At 42.1% G+C, this 21,921-nt stretch overlaps 1 protein-coding gene across 3 annotated transcripts; it reads right to left on the bottom strand.

The window, feature by feature from the left end:
* Window positions 1–2,526: 2,526 nt before the first annotated feature.
* On the bottom strand, window positions 2,527–20,075 carry LOC108042115 (probable cationic amino acid transporter). 3 transcript variants are annotated; one of them, XM_017120246.2, is made up of 13 exons: window positions 19,876–20,075; window positions 8,625–8,750; window positions 8,408–8,561; window positions 7,696–7,827; window positions 7,535–7,633; window positions 7,261–7,469; window positions 7,020–7,191; window positions 6,397–6,580; window positions 5,726–6,318; window positions 4,497–4,662; window positions 4,201–4,411; window positions 4,039–4,135; window positions 2,527–2,894 (listed from the first exon to the last, which is right to left on the bottom strand). In XM_017120246.2, the coding sequence occupies exons 2-13, from the start codon at window positions 8,730–8,732 to the stop codon at window positions 2,641–2,643; spliced, it is 2,379 nt and encodes a 792-aa protein (XP_016975735.2). In that variant the 5' UTR covers window positions 8,733–8,750; window positions 19,876–20,075; the 3' UTR covers window positions 2,527–2,640. The 3 variants fall into 3 exon arrangements, with proteins under 3 accessions (XP_016975735.2, XP_016975734.2, XP_016975736.2); XM_017120245.2 differs by lacking the exon at window positions 19,876–20,075 and adding an exon at window positions 13,792–16,970; XM_017120247.2 differs by lacking the exons at window positions 2,527–2,894; window positions 4,039–4,135; window positions 4,497–4,662; window positions 19,876–20,075 and adding an exon at window positions 13,792–16,970 and having other exon boundaries at window positions 4,231–4,411.
* Window positions 20,076–21,921: the final 1,846 nt, after the last annotated feature.

Consider the following 21,921-nt stretch of genomic DNA (forward strand, 5'->3'; position numbering starts at 1 on the left):
ATAATATGTTATAGTAAAATGCATACTTGTTGTTAACGGAAGCTTTTGGTTTTCCCTTCACACTTATCGATATATTGCGTGTTATGTTTGTTGACTTGGTTGTTATTCGCTTTAAATTGGAACTGTAGAAAATCTATTAAAACTATCATATTCCCATAACATTTATCTTAACTTGGTGGTACCGAAAGAACCGAAAGGTGGAAGCTGCTTCAGCCAGCAGTTACTGGATTGCCTGAACTGTAACTTTTGTCACTTTGTATGACATATAAAAGTACGGTTGAAACTCCTCTGTGTGCACACTCAACAGACAGTTTAGATGATACTCCTTCACTGCCAAAAACTCTAGTCCACATAAGAAAGTGAGTATCAGTTTAAACTAATTATTTGACCCAATTTGGTAACCGAAAAAAACTTGGGATGGGACTGTTGTAATCGGTAATCTGAGATCTGTTATCGAAACTATCGGATAAATGTGCACTCGGTGAGTTCCGTTAGATGTACGTCTCAACTTTAAGCTGTGTGGTAGGATATGTTATTCATTAGTTATTACCTTTGTATCTGAGTTTAGTTTCCCTTAGTTGCTTCATTGTTGTGTCTTTTTCATAAAAATATACGTTCGCACTGTTCTTGATGCCTGCCTGTATAGTTGTGTATGTACAAATCGTGTTCGGTTTAGGTTTTCGAACAAATCAGAAGAGTTCTGGTGAACGAAAGATTGAATTCATATTACGTGGTGCGGGACCAGTTGGGTGGCACTATATCTTAAGTAGTTGGTCCAAAAAGGTCCTCTTCGAAAACCCTAATACATATATAGTAAGTGAAACATGGAACTAGTTTTGTTTCGGTCCTAGGACTTAAGTTCTCGGCTACTGGTTCAAGGAGTGCAGGGTGCAATGATTTGGCACTCGAAATTTAACGGATCAACTAAATGAAATCGAACGAAATCAGTCAAAAACAAACTATTGAATGTCTTAGACGGTACGGTTGTATATAAATAGTGTTTCTCTGTTGCGGGGCTAGATTAGAAGCTAGCCCTAGGTTATTGAGTTCTTGTTGCAATCTTTGATATTCGCTATTCGGGTTCTTTCCTGTACAAAGTCGTGAAGTACAAAAGGAATAAATTATCATAAGTATTATTATTATTAAAAAGGTTGATTTTGCTTTAACTTGCCATATACTTGTAATTTAGCTAAATAGTTATGCATGGTTTGCTTGTACATAGTATATAAAGTGGAAAAAAGTATGCTTGTACATAAAAGTTTTCATTATCATATTTGCTTTTGGTTTAAGTTATCATTGTGTTTATACATATTTGTAGTTATGCTTGCTTTGGTTTTATTCTTGGTTTAAGTTTGAATAGTTCAATAAATATTTGGTATTCTTTGGTATTTGTCTATATGGTAATTTTTTAAATATATATGCGTACTTGTATAATTTTTGCTTGGTATTCCATTAGTAAAATGAATTGTATTACAACGAATGCGAAATGCCGCTTAAAAATGAGTTTTAGCTTAGCGCGAGCTTCTAGAATAAAAAACAAATATCATTCCGATAGAGTGAGTGAGACGGGATGGCCGTAGGCAGAGCGTACTGTACAACCTCACGGCCAAGCCCCGCATAAAATGCATAGCATAAATAGGTAAACAACAATAGAATCATAGGTACATAAGGTTCTTGTTTTAGATCGTCAGGTGAGGGTCCCTGTGTGTGAGCAGATCCCTGCAAAGATCGTCTTGGTTCAGAGGGTCTATATAATTTGGGGTTACTAAAAGTCTCCTCTGATCTGCTCCGGGGATCTCTTCACAAGTCTAGGGTTTTCCGTTTGTCTCTTGTGTATGTGTATGTGGGTCTGGGTGTGGGTGTGAGTGTGGGGGTGATGGTGCCTAAAATGTACAGTTGTGCACGGTACCACCCCGACACCCACCTCACTGCCGGATATATCTGCCTTCCCTCAGAAATATGCTCAGGTGTTGTGTTATGGTGTCTGCCCTTCCGATTCCTGTGCTAAAAGCCGATTGACCAACGTCACCCAAAACGCCCGCCAATCGGAGTTTAGCACAATCGTCTATCGGTTATTGGTTATCTGCTGCGTGGTTTCGCTTATCGTCTATCGCTAATCGGTCGGTTTGCATCAGGGCTTGGTTCGGGTATTTGGAATTCGGCAACTTTGCACTGTAACTCTTTGCTGAACTAATAACCCATCGCTATATATGTAAATATATATTTTCTTGTATAATCAATATATATGTGTATATTATGTTTTGTATATGGTTTATGGTATAGGTGTATAATGCTGACCTCGCTGGGGGCCGGGCGGAGTGCAGTGAACAGTGACTCCGCCTCCCCAGGCACATGCCTTGTATACGGTATGCCTCTGCAAATCGGTAACGACACACTCCGCCATATGGTTAAACTTAACATCTCTAATCGTATTTACAAGTGAGTGAGCTGCACCCGGCAGGCCGGATCCAGGGAATTCGTCCTGGCCCCGATCGCTATCGCCATCGCCTGCTCTCGAGATCGAATGTGAGCCGATGTGAGTTGGTTGTTGCACTGTTGCTCGTTGATGGAGCATCACTCGGGAATCAGCGGGGAGGTCGGTGTTGGGAACGGACTGGGGTCTATGCAGATGGTGCTCGCTTAGTCCTCCCACGAGGGAAACTGGCCTTCGTCCACGAACATGCTGAACTGGCCGGTATACTGGCGCTCCATGGGCGGACCGCTGCCCGATCCCTTTGTCTGGCCGGAGATCGGGGGAGGTGGAACTGGTCGGTTGGGGCCCGCGGTGCTTCTGCCCGATGGCTTCTCCGCCCCACTGGCCTGGCCGCCACTCCTCGAGCTGCCCTGTGCCGACGAGGTGGACGACGCGGTCTTTCCGTAGTTGTAGCGTTGCTCTGATGGACACAACCAAATAGTTAGCATTAGGAAAATAAGGATTTGCTAGCATCTATGTTAGGACAAAACTGGTATTATGACTTTCAATCTAAAACTTTGATAAGCTTTAAATTTGACTGAACTTTTAATAACTACAAAGTAAGTTCGTTTCCGCAAGCCAAAGTTTATATACCCTTAAAGCTATTCGAAAATTAAAATATTCCATGAAACAACTGATGTTCTGTTGTTATGCGATTATGTTTAAAAACAATGAAGCTATGTCGATTTACCCATAAATTAATCGAATTATTTACTACCTGCAGTAGAAAGACGGACGGACGGAGAGACAGACATAACTGTCCTGGTGATTCTGATTAAAAATGTATTCACGGAAAAGTCTACTCCAATGCGTTGCAATATATGGACAGACATTTGAATAGCCTGTAAAAACCAGGAGGAACGAGTTTCTCGACTTTTTGAATTCTGTTACACTTACGCCATCAATTCTATTCGCGCAGTAAACCGAAAAGTTGCAAGCATCATCTATTGCAAAAAATATACATGAAGGCATATTTGACCACTTGCATAACGTCACTCAATGATTGAACTTAATTTCTTAATATGGTATATCCTAAAATAATCATAAGTCTTTGAATTTTTGACGCGTCGATATATATAGAGCAAATAATGATATACCGACCAATAACTAGTCTGTACCATGTTAGTGTTTCGCGATTTGTGGGCGGTAGAGTGGACATCGTCAAATTTCGCAATAAACTTGCGCTGCCTGTGCCTAACTAGAATCTGCATTTAAACCTACAGTTCTTATAGTTTTCGAGATCTCGACGTCCATACGGACAGACAGACGGACATGCCAAGATCGATTTTGATACTGATACTGATCAGGAATACACCTAATGCTTTACAGGGAGGGAAAAGCTTTAATTTTTATGTTTCATACTTTTTAACGAATACTATATGAGTAACGGGAGTGAAAATTAACAATCCGCCAGTTGGTTAGACTGCAATGTATGCGTAAAGTTACATTTCTATATCTATATTGGTTGAATATTTCTTGAGAAAAGGGCAATCTATCATTTTTTTCCCCCGGGGTGGGAGCTCTGCTTATGAATCGTTACAATACATGCAAAAGAATCCACTTACTCGACGTCTGTTTCACCTCCTTGCTGGCCCAAACGGGCTCGTGGGTCTGGTTGTACGATTGCTGATCCCACACGGCCTTCTCCTCGACGTTTTTGCTCTGCATGGAAGGAGGATGGATGGGCTTAGGCTAAGAGGGATGACACAGTCAATGGGAACACTCACGTAGTCGACATGCAGCTCCAGGTCGTCGCTGGTCTGCTCCAGGCTGCTGTGCGTGATGCCATAGTAGAAGTACATGACGAATCCCAGGGACATCCACACCGTGAAGCGGACCAGCGTGAGGATGCTCAGCTTGAATATCAGGTAGATGTTCACGGTGATGGCGATGGCCGGGATGAAGGGGAGTCCGGGCGTGAGGAAGGCCAGCGCATACCTGGACGAGATCGGAGGACGATAGATGGGAAGATGGGTTAGCTGGGGCTGGTGAACGGGAACGGGTGGCGGCGGCGTGGAATTACCTATTCTGCGGCTGTCTCGATATAATCAATAGTATCACAAATATGCCGATAAACAAAATGAAATAAATGAAGGCGGCGAGGCCACCGGACCAGCCAATGGCCGCGAACAGGTCCAGGAAGAATATGAGACCGAACATGATGCCCACTAGCTTGGTGACGTACATGCCTGGTGGGTCGATGTCGATGTCGATGGATCGGTGGATCGGTGGATCGGTGGTGCGTCGGTGGTGGATCGGATAGGATTGGATTGGAAAAGCATAAGCAAAGAGTCAATTTCAATTGCAATTTTGTTGTGAATAGGCGCAGATATAGTTTTGGGTAAACATTGCTCCCTTTCAGCGGGTGAATAAAGTTGAGCTACTCGCTGTCTATGTTTTCTTAATTGGATGCTTGTTCTGGTAATGTCAACTCTTAAACTATACCTAAGAAAATACAAAATTAAAAATGTGAATAGGTTAATTGATTCCTATTATAGAAAAGAACCTTCAGTAGATGGAAAGCACATTTGTCAATTAATTAAAGGCAAGATGTTAGGGAAATGCAAATACCAGAATACCAGAACGGATTTATTAAAGCGTCGTTGCTCTTCGTGAAAAGTTATTATAAGCTAAATCGAAATAATGAAAAATTTAGTAGACTCAATTTATTATTAGTTACCTTATACTAATAATACTTATATTACACAATGAAAAATACCATAAACTCTAATTTATACGACGAAACCGTGCATGGGTTGAATTTTAACAATGTAGACGTAAGATAGTCGAGCAGCCCAATGAATCCAAATGTAAGCAAACATTTGTTTTTGTCAACCTTTTTTCTTTTCTCTAAAAATATGGTTAACATTAAATTTCGGATTTTCTGTAGCATTCGTCTATTATAATATTTATTAGAGGCTTTTATCACCAACCCTATTAAGTGGGTGTAGTCGCGATTAAAGTCTCCAGACAAGGCTTTGTTAGCCTGAATTTCTGACAACCCGACTACCCAACATTTATGTTAAACCTAAGTTCTGGACTCTGGGTGATTTGTCTGAACTGTGAAATCCAGTTGAGGTAACTGGAGCTATTAACTAAAAGTGTTTGCCGGAACCAATACCTATATGAAATTAAATGTTTCCCGGAACTCGGAAGCACTCGCAGAGCAAACAAGCTACTTTGCCCACCCACTGAGCAGCACAATCGACCCAAGACTACCGGTGACTCTACGGCTACGGCTGCGGAACTTACCACTCTCGGCGGTGGCCTGGCCGGGATTTATCCAGGGGAAGAAGCCGGGGCACAGGTACGCGTAGTCGTGGATCTTCCGGGTGACGAAGTTCAGGCCCATGGCGTCGAAGGCGGTCGCCTGGCCGGTGGGTCCGGTGGGGGCGCCGTGCACACTGCCGTAGAACTTGTTCTCGGAGCGGTCGGACACGAGGAACTGGTCGTCGCGCCCGCCCAGGAACCCCTCGGGGCTGTCGTCGATGAAGGAGTCGTCCGAGTCGGACATGCCGCGCGTGACGCGCTTGATGGTCAGCTTGCCGGGCACCTCCAGGACCTCGGCGGGCGTGACGTGGGAGCGGGAGTCGCTGGCCGTCCCGGGCGCCACCGGGGTGCGCAGCTGGGCCGGCAGCAGCTCCACCAGCGAGGTGCTGTGCGGCTGGTAGCGCAGCACCAGGACGCAGGTGGACACCAGCGTGTAGGCCAGCAGCGTGCCGATGGACATCATCTCGACGAGGATCTCCAGGCGCACGGTGAGGGCCACCAGGGCGGCGGCCAGTCCGCTGCCGATGGTCGCCAGTCCGGGCACGTTGGTGCGGTGCCACAGCTGCGACAGTTGCCTGGAGGGGATTGCATTGTGATTGGAAGGTGTGGTGGGAAATTGGCTAAAACAGAAGGGGCTCACTGCGGCCACTCACCTGAAGATCAGCCCGTCCTGGGCCATCGCATAGATGACGCGCGGCATGGGGAACATCGAGCCGAACATGGCCACCGAGAGTCCGGCGGTGGCTCCGATGGCCACCACCGCCCGACACTTCGGGGCGTTCACGTACGACCACATCTGGACCAGCGCCGCTCCCGTGTTGATGTGATCGTAGGGAACTGCGGAGTGAGGATTGAGGATTGGGAGAGCATTGCATTAGTGCAGTCCCCAAAAATGTATTTTAAATTCCAGGCCAGTGCTAAGGGGCTTTTCATATATTAGGCAATCATTTTTATCTTGGTCTTTTAATTTATTCTGATCGGACTATCTTATCTATCTATATTTGAATTAACAGCCCCCTCCTAAAGTTGTACCCAATTATAGTTATTGTTTAAATAGTATTTTAAAAGTTTTAATAGTTTCAAGGTGGCAAGAAGCAAAGAAGTAGATGAGAGCCCATCATAGCACCGAAAGCGGTCTTCAAAAACGTAGCATAAAAGTTTTTGTTTTAAATTAAGTCCCAAAAGAAGGGTTCATCCCCCACGAATATGGAGATATGTCACATAGGTAGGAGATATGTTTTAGGTCGAGTCGGGTAATCGGTTGGATGGTACTCACCCACTAATGTGAGGACTAGACTAACGCTAACGTAGGCGATCAGCACGACGACCAGGGATCCGACGATCGCCTTCGGGATGCTCTTCTGCGGATTGTGTGCCTCCTCGCCGGTTGTCGCGATGATGTCGAAACCGATGAAGGCGTAGAAACAGGTGGCAGCACCCGAAAACACCTGTGGTTCGAAACAGTCGGAAATGATAATACCCAGTTGTGTTTTCGACAAGGCGTGGTTGGTACTCACTCCACTCCAGCCGTAGGGCAGGAATCCCTGGTGCTCGGACCACGTCTTCGTGTCCACGTAGAACAGCCCGGCGGCCATCACGAACACAAACGTGGCCAGGTTCACGGCGTTGAGGGAGTGGTTGAAGATGACCGACTTGCTGGCACCCATCGCCAGGACGCAGGTCATGAGCAGCGTGATGCCGAATGCAATGAAGTCCGGTGGCTTGCCTTCAGATAAAGGATACACAGGACGTTGAGTCGGGGAGGAGCCGCAGCCGAACCGCACTACTCACCGAATATCGTGCCGATGGACTCGCTTATCGTTCGCGCAATGGCATTGCCGGTCAGGGAATCGAAACTCGAACTTAACGCACAGGCACAGGCACTTGTTCCTGTCGGAGTCGGAGATCAAAGTTAAGAGTTCAGAGGTCAGAGTTCAAAGGCGCCCACTCACCTATTAGATATTCCAATATCATGTTCCAACCAATTATAAAAGCTACGAACTCTCCAACTGCCACATATGAATACATATAGGCCGAGCCGGATGTGTGTGGCACACGAACGCCAAACTCCGCATAGCAGGCGCCTGTGGATCATCAGATCGGATGGGTTTGTCAGATTGGATTGGACCACAAGGACTGGGAGGGGGCCAACTGAGTGAATGGAACTGTTCCCGAAAGTGGCATTGTCTAGTGGGCCACTTCTGAAGGATTTTTATCACTTTTAACAAAACCATTATTGTATGAAGCATTTAGCTCTTGAAAACACAATCAAACTTATATAAGCCGGAACTGCAGGCTTCTGGATTACAGAAAATAAAAACCATACTATTTCGTTAATTAGTTTTGTGGAATTTAAGTCTTGTTCGCATTTCCTAGTCAATGAAAATGCAAATCCGAATTCAACAATCCGTATAAATTCATTAATAAACGACAACCATTGGCTTAATATTTGAATTGCTACACTTGACTCTGAATAATTTAGAGGTATGTTTATTCTACTGAGCATAATAATATATGTTGTCCATCAAATGCAACTAACTTTGGATCGTCTGCTCCAACCAGAGCATCAACTGCCATGACATAATTTACAATTGTTCTCCTTTCGCTTAGGCAAAGTACTCAGTTGGCCCAATCAATCAGCTGAAGGACGAGGGGCTCGGTTACCTGAGAAAATACTCGCTATGGCGGCTATAATAAAACTAATAACCACTCCGGGCCCGGCTATCTTCTGGGCCACCATGCCGGCCACCAGGTACATGCCCGTGCCGCAGCAGGATCCGATGCCCAGCGAGGTCAGGTCCAGCGTGTTGAGACATTTCTGTGGGCAGATGGGAATCGGGGTCAGGGAAATCTTGAAGGACGAGTCCCTCGACCGGCTCACCGTTAGCTTGGGCTTCTGTGGCTGCGCGTTGCCGTCCTGCAGCTGCTTCACGTCCTTGGTGCGGATGAGCTTGGGCAGGAGCGTCGTCGAGCTGACTCCCGGCGGCATGGGCACCCTGAACTTGACCTGAAATCGGAGCCAGAGTGCAATTAATTGGAGGACCATCGCTCGAGCAGCTGCTATTGAAAGATGAGAGCCACCATCCCCATCCACCCGCGAGAGGCGAGTGCTCTCCACTGATAACTGATGTCAGAGCAAAATGGCAGGAGCCTGGCAAGGACATGGCAATCGATATTCGCAACAAGTCCTGCCTGCTCTTGCAACGAGCTTTTAAACACTCAACCAAAAAAAAACTCACATAACTTAGGGGTTCGATCTCATAGCTTCCAAAGGAAAAAATTATATCTCGTTGCATTCGTCATTTTGTAAAATTTTAAAAGTAAGAATAAAACTGCTATAAGAACGATTAAAAAATCAACATAGAGTTATTGTTTTTAAATATATACGTAACTTCGGCTTGCCAAACATTGGTTCATTCCTGTTTTTTTTTCGAAATAAAAATACAATTATATAACATTTTGGCGATAGTAACAACCGAAAAATATTTCAAACAAGAAAGGAAAGCTAACTTCGGGCGGAGCCGAAGTTGAAATACCCTTGCAGAATATTCTGCAAATTATATTCTCCAAAATTATTCATATGATGCATTTTTAATACTCATAAAAAATCCCACCTTCCTAACTTTAAAAACACCAAAGTTATTTCATTTCCGATCAATCAGTTATATGGCAGCTATAGGATATAGTCGGCCGATCCTTATGAAATTTAATATGTCGAACTGATTGGGCAAAAATAAAACCCATAGAAAATCCCAACTTCCTAACTTTACAAACACCAAAGTTATGGCATTTCCGATCAATCAGTTATATGGCAGCTATAAGATATAGTCGGCCGATCCTTATGAAATTTGGTAGGTCGGATTGATTGGCCAAATATAAAACCCATAGAAAATTCCAACTTTCTAACTTTACAAACACCAAAGTTATGGCATTTCCGATCAATCAGTTATATGGCAGCTATAAGATATAGTCGGCCGATCCTTATGAAATTTGGTACGTCGGATTGATTGGCCAAATATAGAACCCACAGAAAGTCCCAACTTCCTAACTTAACAAACAGCAGAGTTATGGCATTTCCGATCAATCAGTTATATGACAGCTATAGGATATAGTCGGCCGATCCCGGCCGTTCCGACTTATATACTGCGTGCAAAGGAAAGAAGGGTGTGTGCAAAGTTTCAACTCGATAGCTTTAAAACTGAGAGACTAGTTTGCGTAGAAACAGACAGACGGACAGACGGACAGACGGACAGACGGACAGACGGACAGACGGACATGGCTATATCAACTCAGGAGGTGATCCTGATCAAGAATATATATACTTTATAGGGTCGGAGATGTCTCCTTCACTGCGTTGCACACTTTTGACCAAAATTATAATACCCTCTGCAAGGGTATAAAAACATTGTTTTTGTGATAAATAATTTTACTTTTTGCTGGGGGTTATAACAAGTAAATACTTGGAACTTTCATAACTCAACTTTCTTTTCTACTTTTTTAATTCTGATAAACCATATTAATTTTAAATTTGTGAGTCAAAAAGGCTATTTACGTTTTTATGAATAACAAAACTCTTTCTGCTTTATTTATAATAAAATATTTTTTATTTATTTTTTTAAAAAAGTTCGACGATTAAAATTGTATTTGTTTTCAATCTTGTTTTAAAAATAAGGACTTGAAAAGTAAAAATTTGATGCCTTTTCTAATGGCTACGGCAATAAGTGGCATAGTTTCGAGGAAATAAGGCTTTTTATAGCCTTAAAGGAGGGAATACAAATTTCGCTCATAAGTTTGGTGACCCTTAATCAGATTCAGCATGTTTGTTTGAACGAAAAACATTATTTTCAAAAAAAAATAGCTTTCGTGGGACTTAAACACATACGCATTCAAAATATAGTCGTTTAATACGGCATCAAAAAACATTTACATCTTTTTAAATATCGGACGACCATGAAACATATAGCTTTAGAAAATATATAACATTCATACATTTACATAACTTCGTTGTTTTTAAACATATATATCTCGATATATATTCGTCAGGTTTTAGTAATTTGTTTTTAATTGAACAAAAGCTGCCATGAAACCAATCGGTCAACTTGTATGGAAATCTTCAAGAATTGGATAAATTTCGTTGTTTTAAAATAATTATTCTTATAAAACAAAATATATTAACTTTTTTTTTAAATTAATGAAAATCGGACGACCCTATCATATATTGATAACAAATTGATTAAACCAAAAAAAAAACATTTTTCTTTAGTGTTTGTTTGATTGTTTTTCAATAAGTTTCCATTATTTCACTTAATTTAACCTTTAATGCAATTGAGCTGGGAATCTGGCTGCCGTTTCAAACTCCTGCAAATGCTCCCCACCACGGATTCCTGCTCTCTGCATCCTTTTCAGGAAATGGCTCTCAAGGAGGACCTCGGTGCACTCATTTCAGGAAGAGCCTTTGATGTCAGCTGCAGCGGCCGACATCATTTGCTCCCCAGCTAAATGGCATGTCAGCGGGTAGGCGGTCGACCGCAGATGCCTCCTATCTCTCCACGAGAATCCCTATCTGTGTCTCCCTGTGGTGGCGGTGCACAAAGTGGATGCGTGGGCGCCCTGGCTCAGTTCCGGGAAACGATCCCCAACCACGACAACGGGCCAGTCCTTGAAGCAATCAAAGCAACCGAGCCGAGTCCCAGTCCGAACCCCATCCCGTCCATCCCATATGCGGTTTTGTCCTTCGACTCGCCAACGCTCCACCCTTGGTATTCCAATGAGTACCATGCTACCCCATACCCTATATCCTTGCAGAGGGCATTTCGGTTCTGTTTCAAAGTTTGTAATGCAAGCTCAGTCAGGCTGGCTTTCATAGCATGTCCTTGTAAACAGACCTGTTGAAAACACACTTCTAAAAAACTTCAAATATATCACAATATTTAGTGAATTAACCTTCAAATCCGTATTTTAAGAACCTCTTTACTAGATTTCACAAACATTTTTAGCAGGATCATCGACTTATTCTATAAAATAAAAGTAAGAAGAGTGCACTAGTTACCCAAAATCTGAACGAGTTTATAATTTTAGTAATCCCACAATACTGTGTTCAGTGCAATATTTAAGCAAGCTTGAATAAGGTGATGTAACATTTTCTTGACGATTGAAAGACAAATACATACATAATATGTACTACATATGTCATTAGAAACGTTATTAGCTCACTGATTAAAAAACTTAAATTAAATAAACTTAGCTATACAGCCAATATTTAATCCTCATTTTTTTCGTTAAGTAGAAAGTAATACAGTAAATCTATAAATGTGGGTTCTAAGCTGTAAGGGTGTTTTTTGCTTCGGCTCCTTCTACAGACCCAGTTCCCAGTGCTCTTTATTTGTTCTATTTTTTCTACAATTTGGCGTTATTAATGGCTCGCAAGTGTCAGGGGATGAGCCGCAACTGCAGTGTCAGCAGCCAGCAGCACAAAAGGTCAGCCCGCCAAGAAGGGGACGCACTTCCTGGGGGACGATAATCCCGCGGGGTCGCAGGCTTGCCCTGTTTGCCAGATAAGCCAAGTGCGAGTGAAGGGGGCATCTTCAAACATAAAATAAATTTACTTCTAAAAGAAATTCTGCACAGACAGAAATATTTCCAAATAAATAGGTTGACCCAGCGAAAACGACATGGTAAAATTAAACACGTTCATATTTACATAATGTTGTGTATAAATAAATAAGTGTATTACATATGAACATAAAACATGTTATTCGAGGTATAATAATATTTGAATGGTAAGCCTGATGAAAAATGAAAAAATATAACTAATTTTGTACATTTTTTGTTTATTTTAAATATATTAACTTTGAATTAAAGTCGTTTATTTTTAAAAACGTTTTAATAATATATAAACAAAAATACTAAATAAAAGTCTCAGTTTTTAAAACGAGTTCAAAACTATTTATTGAATTCTGTTTTAAGCTTAATTATGAAGAAATTAGAAAATATAAATTTATAATTGGTTTAATCTATATATTCTCTATCTGCCATAATTTATTCCAATTACATATTTAACGGACAAATTGTAAATTACTACACGTTTCAATAAGACAAGCAAAGACTAAACTGTTTTTTGGGAACAGCTAGCAATATCACTTTTGTACACGAACACCGGTACATTCCACCCTTTTGTTATCAGTGTGTCAGTATAGCATACTTTTCGGGCGGCTAAGCTCGTCTTGCAGCCAGCCACACACTGCGTATGAGCGATATTGTCATAACAAAGCTCCTCCGCCTGTGGCCATCCCGCTCGCACCTAATCCTGGCCCGAAAACACATGCTTCTGGGAGTGGAATTTCGGGCTGGGTGGAACTGGGGACTTGGTCTAGAGACGAGCGGCTCCAATTACAGCTGCGGCTGTAAAGGGCCAGCGCAACAGAAGTTGCGATAAAGATAACGCCGAGCCAAAAGTGGGCCCCCTTTCGTGGCCATCCCTTTTGTACTGGTGCTTGTGTTTGTGTGTGGGTGAGTATATATATATATGTATATATTTTTTTGGATTTTTTGTTGTTTTTATGCTTTGGCATTGAAGCTTGGTGTAAGTGTATTCGTACTTGCCACGTCTATGCTCGTTCGCCGATGACTTGCTCGTCCGAGTGCTTGTGTGGGTGAGTCGGTGAGTGGGTGAGTGGGTGGCGAGCTTCTTCGTTGTCAAATGGATTTGCATAAGTCCACGCCACACCACACCACTCCACACGCACACACATGCCTTCGCCTGTGTGGCTGTGTAAGTGTGTAACTGTGTGCGTCGGCGTTCGGCATCATAATGACCTTTTTGAGGCATACCATTACAACGGAGCCCCATTAACACACGCACGCTGTGTGTGTGAGTGGACGTGGATGTGGATGTGGGTGAGGAGGCTCCAATTTTAGCAGTGACCAAAACTCTGTGTCAGATTCAGTGGAGAAATAAAAATACACTTTTCAGCCTACTCTAGGGAGGGGGTAGGGGGCTTTGTTTGTTTTTGCTTTCTTTTGGTCTTTTTTCGGTTTTTGTCGCTTACCTTCTCTAGCACCAACAACAAATCCGACGGCTTCATTTTGCTTTGTATCTGCCCTCAACAGTTATTACCAAAAAGGACAGCACTCTTTTGGGGCAGCAGGGGAAGATTGGTGGAGGTGGGTGTCCTGTGTTGCGGAGAAAGCGGCGATTGTTGCACTTGAATGAGCTGGCTTTGCGAAAGGGTCCTTCTAGTGCTAGTGCTTTTTCTCGCTCGCTCGCTCTTTTTATCCTTATCTTTATCTCTATCTGAGGGAGCGACGCAGGCTGGGGATCCTGGCTGTTGTTACCGTTACAACTGCTGTTGCTTCTTTGTGCTTTACATTGATTTTTGTCAGCAGCGTCATTCTATATTCAACAGTTTACGCCAAAAGGATCCGCGCCCGTTGATTCTGATTCCGATTCTGTTTCTGGTTCTGATTCTGTTTCTGTCGCACGCTCGTATTCAATTTTCACTTTCGGTTTTTCGCCAGCACTGTCACTTTCTCTATCTCTATCTCTATCCCAAGCGCTCCTGTTGTTGCGCGCCTTCGCCTTCACGTGGCCCCAAACACACACGCACACTCACGCACACACACAGGACACTCGTGTGTGTATATACTCCTATATCCTTATCCTTTCACCGTTGCACGCACAGGAACACAGAGCACAGCACACAAACAAAAAGTCAAATGGCAACGTCTTCTCAGAAACTTGCAGCTAACATAAATGTGAATTATCCTGTCCTGGTCACCGATTCTTGGCCACGTTTATTCTCGCAGGCGGTCGCGACGCGCTTCTCGCCTCGGTATTCGGTGAATGAATGCCAGCGATTTTTCCGTGTGTATCACTTTTTTGTGAAAAGCGAAGCGAGTAGTGTGGCCTTTCCTCTCCGTGGCTCCTTCTGCAGGAGCTTTCGTCCTACAGCATTACATGCGTGCGATGCGGCGAATGGCGAACGACAAACGGCGAAGTTGGCAGGGCGAATAAGAGTGCGGTGATCTGGCAACGCCAACGACAACGGCCGCGAACAGGAAGTTTCCTGTATCTATAACAGAGTTGTCCTTCCAAAGCTACAAGTTACCGTTACCCGACTTTCCTTTTCGGTTTCGATTTCACTCTTTCCTCTCACACACGCACTCACACAAGGACACCCTCGCTCTCAGGCTAGCTACCCCACACGCACGAAAGTAGGCAACGGAAAGTGCAAGCAGCCAGAGCGCAGACTCAGCCCCCTCTCCTCCCCGCGCTCATTGGTCACCGTCATCGCATGTGTGTGTGTATGGGGGAGAGACGCTCAAGGATATGCAAATACACATGCTCCCCAGAGGCGCCGCGCCGCTTTCATCGGAATTGTGTAACGGGACGGGCAGCATATGTGTGCGCACCTGTTAACTGCTGTTTGCCGTTTGCTGTTACACACCTGCCTGACACCCACCACAATCCGCCAACCCCCACCACCCCCGCTTGTGGCCTTTAGCCATCGGTGCCGCCCGAATACCATCGCAGTTAAAGCTGCCCAAAGCTCGCCCATCAAAAGGGATAATCGCGCGATTCTGCCACTAGATGGCGCCCTTATCTGAAGGACTTTGGGATCCGAGGATTTGCACTTGCGAGGCACGCTACAGTAAACTGTCTTATGCAGGATGCTCGCCGCCTTTAAAACGGATTCCTATACTTTTGGCTATAATAAACCATAGAGCTTTGAACTCTATACAACAAGAAAATTCAAATATAAACTGCAAAAAGGTGAATATCGATATATTAAAACATTTCAATTCAATATTAAAATATCGACTTGTATTTTATCATCAAGAATTTGCATAAGAAATTTGCTAGAGAAAGTAGAGAAATACTTCAATTTGTTTCGAAATCCGCTTACTTTAGCGTTGCTTTAAAAATTGCCTTCATAGAACACATCATTTGATTTAGTATAATAGAAAAAAGAGCAACAAATATTTATTAGGACTTCTAATTTTTTGAACAGAAACAAGTATTCATATTTATACATTTGTTTAATGGTCATGGAACAAACGTTGTAATACAATTCAAAGATATAGACAACTTTTTGGTATCTCGGGGTAGTTAGTTTAAGTGGTATTCAAAATGTGTATAATTTTGTTAATCAAAAAACGAGAATGGCAGTTATTTTTAGCAAAAGCACAGCATTTATATAGCTGCTTTTCTACTTTGAAGAAGAGTATTTGTCTAATAACTTACATGTAAATTCTATATAACATACATACATTGACAGTCATGCGATTTATTCAAACGGTCCTCACCAATTCCTACAATTATATCCCAAAAGATGTATGTATACGCGCTTGATGCTGTTTGTAGAAAGGGGCGTGGCAGAAGTTTAAAATAGACATCCGAAGATCTAAATTCTCTAGATCTTAAAGTTTCCGAAACTTAAGGGACTAAATTTTGTTTCAACAAAGGAATTTAATTTAAGTTTCCTGAATCTAGGACAATCACATTTTTTTGGGGTCTTAAATATTTGAAAAATGTTTCGTAACATTCGCATCCGTTTATCTTTGTATACGGGTAGGACTTTAATAGTGTGCAACGTTACAAATTGAGTTCCAAGAACAATACCCAAGGCATATGTAAAACAGTATGTTCTACCCCCAATGGCATTGCCAAGAATCCGTTGCCGACTCATGCTCATCTATGTAGTCGAATGTCTGAATATTTAAGTATATGAATATCTGTATCTCAGGCCGTTGCGCAGAGTGCAAGTATCTCAGTATCTTTGCGCTTTATAGCTATTGGTTTTTGGTCGTTTGTTGGCTGCCGCTTTCCTTTCCGTTTTGAAACAAAAATGAGTACAAAGGTTATTTTTAGAACTAAAATTTTCTTGATTTTTACTCGTTAACATTGCTTACGCTCCGTTCTGTAGTTGCTGTCCGTCCGATCCCACCCCCGCCCTCTCCCCGCTCCCCATGCTCTAAATTTCCTCCGCTGGCGTCACGATCGTATAATCTGTACGTCTGTATGTGCATCCGAATCGTTATGGTATGCCTGTATCTGTATCTGTTTCTGAATTCGAATCTGTTTCTTTTTTTGGGTCCGATCTTTACCGAGGACTGTAAGATCTTTCCTCCCCCAACGGCAACTTAAGTAACATTAGTTTCGATAGTTTCAGCCCTGCAACACACATATCATATATATGTAGAAACATGTGTGTACACTCGGAATAAAATAAAACAAGAAAGGAAAGCTAACTTCGGGCGGAGCCGAAGTTGATATACCCTTGCAGAATACTCTGTAAATTATATTCCCCAAATTTATTCATATGATGCATTCTTAATACTCATAAAAAATCCCAACTTCCTAACTTTAAAAACACCAAAGTTATGGCATTTCCAATCGTTCAGTTATATAGCAGCTATAGGATATAGTCGGCCGATCCTTATGAAGTTCGGTAGGTCGGATTGATTGGCCAAAAATAAAACCCATAGAAAATCCCAACTTCCTAACTTTACAAACACCAAAGTTATGGCATTTCCGATTAATCATTTATATGGCAGCTATAGGATATAGTCGGCCGATCCTTTTAAAATTTGGTACGTCAAATTGATTGGCCAAATGTAAAACCCATAGAAAATCCCAACTTCCTAACTTTACAAACACCAAAGTTGTGGCATTTCCGATCGTTCAGTTATATGGCAGCTATAGGATATAGTCGGCCGATCCTTATAAAATTTGGTACGTCAAATTGATTGGCCAAATGTAAAACCCATAGAAAATCCCAACTTTCTAACTTTAAAAACACCAAAGTTATGGCATTTCCGATCGTTCAGTTATATGGCAGCTATCGGATATAGTCGGCCGATCCCGGCCGTTCCGACTTATATACTGCGTGCAAAGGAAAGAAGGGTGTGTGCAAAGTTTCAATTCGATATCTTTAAAACTGAGAGACTAGTTCGCGTAGAAACAGACAGACGGACAGACAGACGGACAGACGGACAGACGGACAGACGGACAGACGGACAGACGGACAGACGGACAGACGGACAGACGGACATGGCTATATCAACTCAGGAGGTGATCCTGATCAAGAATATATATACTTTATAGGGTCGGAGATGTCTCCTTCACTGCGTTGCACACTTTTGACCAAAATTATAATACCCTCTGCAAGGGTATAAAAATTCAGTAGACCATGGATTGATGTTTAGTAATCAGAGAAAATATAATTGGAAATTATAAAGAGTGAATTTCAACGATCATGCCACAATATCTTCGACAGTATTTTTACTTTTTATCCAAATTAACTGAATTTTTATATTATGCTTAACGGAAAAACTAAAAAAAAAATTATGTAAAAATAAAGTTTAAGTTGCGCTAAAAATTGAATATTTTTGTATATATACATATATATTTTGTGTTTACTAAAAAATGTTATTTTAAACATGAAATATTTTTGATTGCATGTATTTAGACTATAAATTGCAAGTAACCCCTCGAGGTACCTATTGCTTAAGAAAATGAAAAATAACGACCATTAGACCAAAGTATAAACAGCTCGGCCAGGGTTACAAATAATTATTTTTTAACTTAAACTAAAGGGCATTAAAGCGAGAGTAAATTAGCAATCTATTAAATACCGGAAAAAATTGGTTTATTCATAACCTGCTAGATGTACATGGGACGCGGATGGTTGATTTTGTTAAGTGTTTGCATGGACTGACAGATGTTCGGATGAGTGAGTGCATGTGGCCGATTTACATGGGATTGGATGCGATGCTTTTACACAGTACAACAGCAGCAGCAGCAAGAAGATCTCCTCTCAAGATCTGCCGGGAACGTTTAACGAACGTTTTTTGCCAATGACAGCAGCAACGAGAGTACCTAAGATTTATAGTTGCTATTTTTAAAGCGGCGTATCGAGGACCGTAGGCTAGGGCCAGAAACAGTATGCTACCACGGGTCCGAACCGATGCCGACGACAATAACACTTGGTTCGGGCGAAATGGGGGAACTTAACATGCGTTACATTGCGCTCCCCTCTTGTGGGGATCGTGTGGTGGGTTATTGAACTCTGTATAGAGGCTGATAAAAATAAGTAAGTAAAGATTGGTGTTCACATCCTACCATGGTCGATAGTCAAAATTTCTCAAAACCCTGAGTCCGTTGGTAAATGCCACCTCTTTTTGGAGATTGGATTAATTGTTGATTAATAACACACAAAGGTTTCCTGTTCGATGGCATATTTAACTATTTGTGGTAGAAGAGAGGAGTAACTTGGACTTTGCAGTAGTAATTTGCGTTTGTATATCTTTCTGATCGTTTGGTACCCAACCATTTTAAGATTGGTAAATAATAAATAATTATCTGCCTAAGTTACTTTTTGATTTGTTGATTTGTGTTAATTAAAATGAATATATTTAGGTTTGTAGAGAATATAGTGAATAAGACAACAAAACCTTAGAGTCTCGAACTCGAAAGGTGCAACTGGTCATGAAAGAAGATTTGGATCAAATACCGGCGTTTGATTTCATCAATAAAACCCAAAGCAAAGACTTAAAACACACAACTCTGAAGTCCTCTATTTCAGCATTTAAATTACAAACTTTTTAGTTGCCTTTGATCGTCATTAAGTGCAACTGTTGGCGTGATTTTTATAAGATCCCAAATGCAGCGGTACTACCCACGACTTGTCCAGCGCAAAGCCCCGAACGATTTTATCCAGGGGGGCCGTATATTTGTGTATGCATTGGGTGCTTCTAAGCACATGCAGATGTATGCATTGCTGTCGGTCCGGCGAATGTTTATAAGCAAAATCGAATTACGATGGGCTGTCGTTATTTGGGTTTGGGCTTTGTTCGCCACCTTTGACACCCCCCCGCTCGAGAGTTTGCCGATTTTCATTGATTAGTTTGCCTGACTCACGTGTCGAGCGATCCGATCAACGATCAGCTTTCGCACGGAAAATGCCCTGGCGGTAACCACAACGCCTCACTCTCGTTGGAATTGGAATCGGAATTGGAATTGGATTGGGATTGGGTGGTGGCATTGCTGCCGTTCAAATTTTACTCACGGCCCCACCGGTATTTTTAATTTTTAGTACATATACCGCACACACACACACGCACACACGTACCAACGTATGCTCTGGCAACGGTCGTATTCTATTTGTAATCCAAAATAAGTGTACGTATCTGTAGCTGTATCTGCATCCGAACTGAACTATGTGGTTCGCTTTACGATCTCTCGTCGCCCACTCTCTTTGCCACTCAGCGAACGCTTTTCGTTTTATGTCTTCTTTATGCTCCGTATCGGGGGTCTGGGTCTGGGTCTGGTCTGGTCTGGACTGGTACAGCCTGCAGCCAATATCAAACAGCCAAACCCGATCCGGAGCACCCGAGTCCGAATCGGAGACAGATCCCACTTTTTACTAGTGAGTCCCAGGCGCAAGCTCGAAGTCGGGTGGCTCATGCGTAGTTTCGACAATCTCTGGACTCTGAAAACAGTGTTAGGCGGGAGCGGGGTTATCTCCGACCCAATGACTTATCATTGTAGCTTGGTAGTTGGTAGAGTCGACTCGACTCGACTACCATCTCAAGGCCGGATTCAAGCAACCATTTTTTTCATAAGACTAATTTTTGATTAAACTTTTGAACAACAGACAAACTTCTCTTATAAGGGTTATATTCTGTGACCTAAATACATTTTTGTGAAAACAGCAAGAACATAGCAAGAACTTCTATCGGCGGAAAATTACTCTTCAAGTAGGTAAGCACTTTGAAAAGTTGTCATTTGTTTTTTTTTCAGTGTTTTTTAAATATTTACGTTTTAATGAATATTTACCAATTATTTTGTCAGAAAATACAAATTATTTGTTCGGCTGCCAAATAGTCGATGCGAATAAAAATATGTAAAGAATGAAAAAAAGTTTAAGTAATTAAATATGTGAGGGATGAATAAAATTTTAAGGTAATTACTTCGAACTTAAAAATAATAAAAGGAAATCGCTGATCTAAAAATTGAACGTTTTTTAAAATTAATCCGATAATAACCCAATTACAAATCCTTTCATATTATAATATTTTTAAATCAATTGTGTATACAAAATTTGAATCCTTAAAAATGTATTTTTTCTCTTGGCAGTCGATAACAACCGCTGTTTAGTTGAGTAGTATTGTAAAAAATGTTAAATATAGCCAATTGTGTAGATATTCTTTTTTTTGTTTATTTTTTATTATCGGTAATATTAAAATACACTAGTATCTTTAAGAATAAATCTTAAATCTTGATTAGCATAGCCGAATTTCCTCGTGGCAATCCGTAATCTACGAATTTTGTTAGCGCAACTGTCGCCTTTGAATGTTTTACGTTATGTTTTCCAATACAAACTCCAAAAATAAGATGAAATACTAATTTATAACAGATGTTAACCAAGATGTTGCTGGAGTACAACGGTATTTGGTATCCTGGTGCGATCTGCCCAGTGCTCGAGATGCAGTTTCGCTGCAGAGATCATCAACCCAAAAGCCGAAACAGAAGCCAACGCATCCACCAACTGCACAGCATACTTGTATCTATATTTAGGCTACGACTTTTCCCATTTGGCCCTTCATAGATCTAGATCCATGCCATACCATCCCGAAGCAAACCGAACCGAACACATGCACAGCGCAGTCGGGAGAAGATTGGTTCATAGAGTAGGAATTGAATTTGAATCGGAGTAACTGCTTCCCTCTTCGGGCTGTGGATCTTGGAATCTTGCTTGCTCCGAACCGATCTGATCCGATCCGCTGCCTCCCCAGCCTCCCCCACTTCCTCCTCCGCCTCTGACGCCGTGGTAGCGATCTCTGTCCGATTCTATAAGTAGACGTACGTACATACATATGTACATATTCGTGTATATTTATATACCCACACACACATGCACATATAGCGACACACATGTGCACCACAGAAGGCATCGCCTCCGCCGCAATCTACCAGGTTAGAGCAGAGCCGTCCCGTTCCGTTCCGTTCCGTTATGTGCCGTTATGTTCCGTGCCCGAGGAGCGATCGTCTGCCTAACGATCGTAGCGGTATATATATACGTGTACGCCTATGCGAGTGTAAGTGCGAGTGCTCGTGTGCCATGTGTGTGTGCGACTGCCGTTAGTATCGGCAACGGGATCGCAAACAAAAAGTT

The sequence above is a fragment of the Drosophila rhopaloa genome, unplaced genomic scaffold (genome assembly GCF_018152115.1).
Source record: "Drosophila rhopaloa isolate 14029-0021.01 unplaced genomic scaffold, ASM1815211v1 contig_3, whole genome shotgun sequence".
Taxonomy (NCBI): domain Eukaryota; kingdom Metazoa; phylum Arthropoda; class Insecta; order Diptera; family Drosophilidae; genus Drosophila; species Drosophila rhopaloa.

Excerpts from the sequence above, each read along its gene's own strand:
- LOC108042115 (XM_017120245.2), bottom strand. The coding sequence starts at position 13,827 with ATGAAGCCGTCGGATTTGTTGTTGGTGCTAGAGAAG. Across the intron at positions 6,581-7,019 it reads TCTAGTCCTCACATTAGTGG|TTCCCTACGATCACATCAAC; the intron begins GTGAGTACCATC and ends CTCACTCCGCAG. Across the intron at positions 4,663-5,725 it reads CCAGGCCACCGCCGAGAGTG|GCATGTACGTCACCAAGCTA; the intron begins GTAAGTTCCGCA and ends TCGACCCACCAG.